Source organism: Anguilla anguilla, chromosome 8 (assembly GCF_013347855.1).
Source record: "Anguilla anguilla isolate fAngAng1 chromosome 8, fAngAng1.pri, whole genome shotgun sequence".
NCBI lineage: Eukaryota > Metazoa > Chordata > Actinopteri > Anguilliformes > Anguillidae > Anguilla > Anguilla anguilla.
The window spans coordinates 55,567,394-55,574,005 of record NC_049208.1 but is presented as its reverse complement, the minus strand read 5'-3'; the positions used below and the strand labels follow the sequence as shown (position 1 = coordinate 55,574,005).

At 44.1% G+C, this 6,612-nt stretch overlaps 1 protein-coding gene across 1 annotated transcript; it reads left to right on the top strand.

The window, feature by feature from the left end:
* Positions 1-537: 537 nt before the first annotated feature.
* On the top strand, positions 538-3,515 carry tnfa (tumor necrosis factor a (TNF superfamily, member 2)). The gene is made up of 3 exons (XM_035428518.1): positions 538-1,093; positions 1,390-1,449; positions 2,297-3,515. The coding sequence occupies exons 1-3, from the start codon at positions 907-909 to the stop codon at positions 2,731-2,733; spliced, it is 684 nt and encodes a 227-aa protein (XP_035284409.1). The 5' UTR covers positions 538-906; the 3' UTR covers positions 2,734-3,515.
* The last annotated feature ends 3,097 nt before the right edge of the window (positions 3,516-6,612 follow it).

The following is a 6,612-nucleotide window of genomic DNA, read 5'->3' as shown; positions in this document are numbered from 1 at the left end:
TCATTTGGTTTCACCTTTTTTTTTTCCCCGTGTGTCACAGAAATAGCACATTCGTTTGGAGGGAAACAAAATGGGGAAGAAGGAATAAAGAAGAAGGTGAAGAAGAAGGTGAAACTCGGCAGGTTTTCCATCATGGGGAGGACAGAGAAAGACAAGGGGAGGGAAATACGGGGGGGGGGGGGGGTCTGCGTGTGTGCTGTGTGCGTGGTGTGTGAGTTCGTGAAAGTGTAATTTCTGCCAAAGCGTAACTTGTGCAAAGTATCCTGTAAGTATGCGTTTGTCTATCTGTGCCTGAGCAAAAGTGTCTTATGTGTGTGAGTGTGTGTGTGTGTGCGTGTGTGAGTTTGTATGTGTGTGTGAGAGTGTTTGTGACTGTGTGTGTGTGCATGTGTGAGAGTGTGTGTGTGTGTGTGTGTGTGTGTGTACAGTGTGAGTGTGTGTGAGTGTAAAAGTCTCTTGTGGTTCTCTTCCTGTCATGTAGGACCTCCCCCTCTCTCTCTCTCTTTCTCCCTCAGTGTGGGTGACATAAGAGTGGAGTTTCCCTGTCGCAGTACAGGCCTCCATGCTGCATATATACCCTCATCTCACCAGTCAGCAGCACATCACTGCACAGACAAACACAGTCGCACCTCGTCTGCGCCCAACCCGCCAGTGGAGCAGGACTACCCCGAGAACGGACTCCAACGAAACGCACCTCTCCTCTCCTCTCCTCTCCTCCTCTCCTCCTCTCCTCCTCTCCTCCTCTCGCTGGTCCGCCGAGCGCAGACACCAGCAGGTTTCGGACTCCGGGTTTTATTCTCCTGCTCACTCTTTAAGGCTTCTCCCCTCTCCGGTTCTTGAGAAGAGAGCCGATCGGAACGCGCTGTTGAAACCGAAAAGACCGAAATTCGCCAGGATCTGAAAGTGATGAAGGGCGCTAAAGAACAGTCCCAGACGCTGCTGCTGGACGTGGAGGTGGGGCTGGAGACGCAAAGGCACACGTCGCGGCCATGGCGATGGGCCGCCGCCGCGCTGGCCGTGTCGCTGTGCGTCGCCGCCGCCGTCCTCCTCACCTGGCGCATGCAGGATCCAGACCAGAGCCAAGAAGGAAGTGGTAAGTTCACCACTTCCTGTGTCCTCTTACAACCATTCTTCCTCTTTAAGAGTGGGCTTTTTTTTCTTCAAAATTCTAAGTCAGTGTTCTAGAACGCCACTGCCTTCAATTGCCAGTGGTGATTGTGACATCAGCATTGGAATGTTCCGCTAGGAGCATTCTGATCACATACTTGTGATCTCACCCTCTTAAAGGGTTAAGGCCTACAGCACCCCTAAAAAAAACCCAAGGGGAGGTTTTCTCATGTGTTGTAACCCCTTCTCTCCTCTCTTCCCCCCTCCTTCCGTCCCGTCCAGGCTTGCAGCTCAAACTCAGGGAGCTGGCTGGAAGCGACAAAGCTGCTATTCATTTAGAAGGTGAGATAAGCTTTTTGCTACTGTGGTGCAAATGAAGCCTAGTGCAGTGTTAATGTACTGTAGTGCGCAGTCAGTGTGTATATACTGTATTAGTCCTCTCTCTCAGTGCAGTGTGTATATACTGTATTAGTCCTCTCTCTCAGTGCAGTGTGTATATACTGCATTAGTCCTCTCAGTGCAGTGTGTATATACTGTATTAGTCCTCTCTCTCAGTGCAGTGTGTATATACTGTATTAGTCCTCTCTCTCAGTGCAGTGTGTATATACTGTATTAGTCCTCTCTCTCAGTGCAGTGTGTATATACTGTATTAGTCCTCTCTCTCAGTGCAGTGTGTATATACTGTATTAGTCCTCTCTCTCAGTGCAGTGTGTATATACTGCATTAGTCCTCTCAGTGCAGTGTGTATATACTGTATTAGTCCTCTCTCTCAGTGCAGTGTGTATATACTGTATTAGTCCTCTCTCTCAGTGCAGTGTGTATATACTGTATTAGTCCTCTCTCTCAGTGCAGTGTGTATATACTGTATTAGTCCTCTCTCTCAGTGCAGTGTGTATATACTGTATTAGTCCTCTCTCTCAGTGCAGTGTGTATATACTGTATTAGTCCTCTCTCTCAGTGCAGTGTGTATATACTGTATTAGTCCTCTCTCTCAGTGCAGTGTGTATATACTGTATTAGTCCTCTCAGTGCAGTGTGTATATACTGTATTAGTCCTCTCTCTCAGTGCAGTGTTAATGTACTGCAGTGTGCAGTCAGTGTGTACAGACTGGTGGTTTTGTATCAGTAGTGTGTATACAGACTGATGGTTGTGTATTAGTGATATTAATTTGGGTCCGTTGCCTCTTCAGCGGAAGATGACGTGAAGCGCCCAAATTCGGTGCTCTGGAGCAAAGACACGGGCCATACCTTTTACCAGGGGGGCCTGGACCTGGAGAACAACGAGATCGTGATCCCGCGGGAGGGGCTGTACTTCGTCTACAGCCAGGCGTCGTTCCGGACGAACTGCCACACCCAGTCGGGCGCGGGCGAGCTGGTGCACATCAGCCACGCGGTGGATCGCTTCTCAGACTCGTACGGTGGCACGCAGCCGCTGATGTCCGCCTTGCGGCCCACCTGCGTGAAGGTGGCGGGCGCACGGGGCAGCGGCAAGAGATGGCACAGCGGCATCTACCTGGGCGGAGTCTTCAGGCTGCTGGAGGGGGACAGGCTCCGCACCGTCACCCAAGACCTGCACTCCCTGGATAGAGAGGCCGGCAAGACCTTCTTCGGCGCCTTCACCCTGTAAACGAGAATAACAAGCAAAACAGGAAGGAGGAGGAGGACGAAAAGGGAAAATCAGAAAAATCTATTATAAGGACCCTCCTTTTTTATGTAAGGATACTTGAACATAATTTATCTTGGACATTTTTGCTATCCTCCTTCTTACATGATTAAAATGAGGGGATAGTGTGATATTAACTATTTATTACGACAGACAAGCTAATGTTTAGGCTAAAAATTGGCATGGATGCTCACCGTACTGTGAGTTCCATGAAAGACTGATAATGCGAGTGAACGCGATGGCGAAGGACTGACCGACTGCTGACATGTTGAGAGGAGCGCTTGCAGTGTTTCTGTCAGACTCAGACCGAAGGTTTAATTGCTTTACATTAAAACAACTGCGATCTTCGGTCAGAGAAATAAGAACAACCGTGGAGGTTAACGCTCCGTGCCTTACAGTACATTACTGTGATTTTTCATAATGAACTTTTATCAAGTCAAACAGACTCCCATGACCCTTTGCTGCAGGGTTGTTTCTTCTCCCCTGTTATTGGCCAGGGACGGGTTTTTTCCCAGTTATGAATGTACACGTTCCACTGTTTCTGTGTATTTATTTATTTGTTTATGAATCTATTTATTTATTTCGTATTTATGAATTTATTTATATTTATCCTATTTATCGGTTGTATTTTGTTTTTCTTTAAAAACTCTAAAGAGACTGAAGTATTTGTGAATGTTTATTTGCTTGTGTCGCGGAATGCAAAGCAAACCACTGACCTACCACTCAAATAAAATCTTAAAATCAAATTTAAGCGACTCCAAGTGTGCAAACTGACTTACACTTATATGAATCACACTCTGCTTCTGAGATCAACTCTGTTTATTAGCTTCACTCTGTTTATAAGATTCACTTTGCTTCTAAGATTCACTCTGATAATAAGATTCACTCTGTTTATAAGATTCACTCTGTTTATAAGATTCACTTTGCTTCTAAGATTCACTCTGATAATAAGATTCACTCTGTTTATAAGATTCACTCTGCTTCTAAGATTCACTCTGATAATAAGATTCATTCTGATAATAAGATTTACATTGCTTATAAGATTCACTCTGTTTATAAAAATAACCTCAATAATTTGATGGATACTTATGCTGATCAAAGTTGCTGAAAACCACTTTCTTTACTGTAGTGCACTGCTGGTAACAGTAAGCACTAGCAGGGAAATACAGATATATAATCCCATATGGAGTCTACTGTTGTTATTGAGCATTTAAATTAATTCCCCACATATATTCATATTTAAGTCCTGCATTTATAGAAGGTTTGGGCAGGTAAGAATGTAGGCATACATCACAGGTCATTTTAAATCACACGCCCAAAGCCACCGGGGGTGGTGGGGGTGGGGGGGGGGGATTTCCCTCTGGTTCTCTCTTTGTTCCCCACACCCTGGGGGGTTTCCCAGCAGTTCCCCTCCCCCAAAACAGCTTCTTCCTCCTGTCAGGCAGGGGGCGGTGTGGGCAGATGCTGTAGTTATTTACAAATGGAAAAAGTTTCACAAGAGCCCAAGGAGCCGGGGGAATTCACTTCCCCCTGATGCGCACACTTTTTTCTTTTTTCTTTTTTGGTGTTTCGCGTTTGAATACACAAAGGAAAATCCAGCTGGGCTAAATCTGGAATGCGTGCACATTTTTAACTTTCCCAATTCCTCACCTCCCAGGGGGGAGGAAAATACTGCCTCAGAAAGTGAAAAGCAGAACTAATTAGTGAAGTCAGCAGGCTGAGTACATGGGTGGAAGAAACACAAGGCAGGACTTTTATTTTCTGACCCCTGGACTTTCCATCTCTGCTTACTTACCTATTAGGTTAATAGGTTAACAGAATGATAATTTCTAAAGCTTTTTTTTTTTTTTCTAGTTAAACCCAGCTTTCCTTTTGCGACAGCGAATGGCTTTAAAAACTGCACGATGCTGCTGGCTTATCTTCAGTCTCTCTCAGCAAGGTTAACAGACTTTTCTAAAAACACTTTGTACCATATTTTGCTACAATATATGTTGTTAGGCTAATAGTACACTTTGTCGCTATAAAAGGGCCGCAGTGCCTTCTTTGATTCTGATTTTCTGTATTTGTCAGAGGAACACTGACGTTTTCCACTGTTACCGTTAGGCTCTCTGGATTGGGACGACTGCCACACGATTGCAGTACAGTGTACTTTAACTTTATAAACATTTTCTCTGCAGAGCTCAATCAGGGGCATTCCCACATTTTGTTATACGGGGAAATTATGAGAGGCAAGATATTCAGAAGACAGAAAGCCACCTGTAACACTGGTAAAAGGGAGGACAGGGTTTTCCTTAAAAAAAAAACACGAAACTCATAGAAAGCGTTTGTTTACTTACAGCACCATCTGGTGGTCTGTGCTGGGACAGGTCTGTCTTGGGAGACCAGATCACCAGGGAGCTGTTGCTTTTCAGTTTAACATGCTTTTAAAATGCTTTCATTTATTTATTTTATTTTTTGTTTCTTCTTGTGAAGTCCTTTTAGCACTGTCTGGAAAGTGCTATACTTTTATTAAAATTATTCATATTGTTATTGTTATTTTTGTTATTATTGTTGTTGTTCATTTATGGCTGTTGTGAAGCATACCACAGTTAAAATGTTGACAGGATATGTGTGGCTCATACAGGTCATTTCAGTGCTCATGCAGGTTCAGTGCTCATGCAGGTTATTTCAGTGCACATGCAGGTTATTTCAGTGCTCATGCATGTTCAGTGCTCATGCAGGTTATTTCAGTGCTCATACAGGTTCAGTGCTCATGCAGGTTATTTCAGTGCACATGCAGGTTATTTCAGTGCACATGCAGGTTATTTCAGTGCTCATACAGGTTCAGTGCTCATGCAGGTTATTTCAGTGCACATGCAGGTTATTTCAGTGCTCATGCAGGTTATTTCAGTGCTCATACAGGTTCAGTGCTTATGCAGGTTATTTCAGTGCTCATACAGGTTATTTCAGTGCTCATACAGGTTCAGTGCTTATGCAGGTTATTTCAGTGCTCATGCAGGTTATTTCAGTGCTCATGCAGGTTATTTCAGTGCTCATACAGGTTATTTCAGTGCTCAGTCAGGTTATATCAGCACTCAGGTTATTTCAGTGCTCATGCAGGTTATTTCAGTGCTCATACAGGTTATTTCAATGCTCAGTCAGGTTATATCAGCACTCAGGTTATTTCAGTGCTCATGCAGGTTATTTCAGTGCTCATGCAGGTTCAGTGCTTATGCAGGTTATTTCAGTGCTTATGCAGGTTATTTCAGTGCTCATGCAGTTATTTCAGTGCTCATACAGGTTATTTCAGTGCTCATGTAGGTTATTTCAGTGCTCATACAGGTTATTTCAGTGCACATGAAGGTTATTTCAGTGCTCATACAGGTTATTTCAGTGCTCAGTCAGGTTATATCAGCACTCAGGTTATTTCAGTGCTCAGTCAGGTTATATCAGCACTCAGGCTATTTCAGTGCTCATGCAGGTTATTTCAGTGCTCATGCGGGTTATTTCAGTGCTCATGCAGGTTATTTCAGTGCTCATGCAGTTATTTCAGTGCTCATTCAGGTTATTTCAGTGCTCTGATTATTTCAGTGCTCATACGGGTTATTTCAGTGCTCATACAGATTATTTCAGTGCTCATGCAGGTTATTTCAGTGCTCATGCAGTTATTTCAGTGCTTATGCAGGTTATTTCAGTGCTCTGATTATTTCAGTGCTCATACAGGTTATTTCAGTGGTCATGCAGTTATTTCAGTGCTCATGTTATTTCACTATTTTACTATGTTAATAATGGGGCACAACCCACTCACAGATGGCAAATATAGTCCAGGCAGGTTAACTGAGTACACCTCCAACGTGTCCAACC

Bases quoted from the DNA above. Each gene is read 5' to 3' on its own strand.
- tnfa (XM_035428518.1), top strand. From the start codon at position 907: ATGAAGGGCGCTAAAGAACAGTCCCAGACGCTGCTGCTGGACGTGGAG. The intron at 1,094-1,389 runs GTAAGTTCACCA...CGTCCCGTCCAG, and splicing joins CCAGAGCCAAGAAGGAAGTG to GCTTGCAGCTCAAACTCAGG. The intron at 1,450-2,296 runs GTGAGATAAGCT...TTGCCTCTTCAG, and splicing joins AGCTGCTATTCATTTAGAAG to CGGAAGATGACGTGAAGCGC.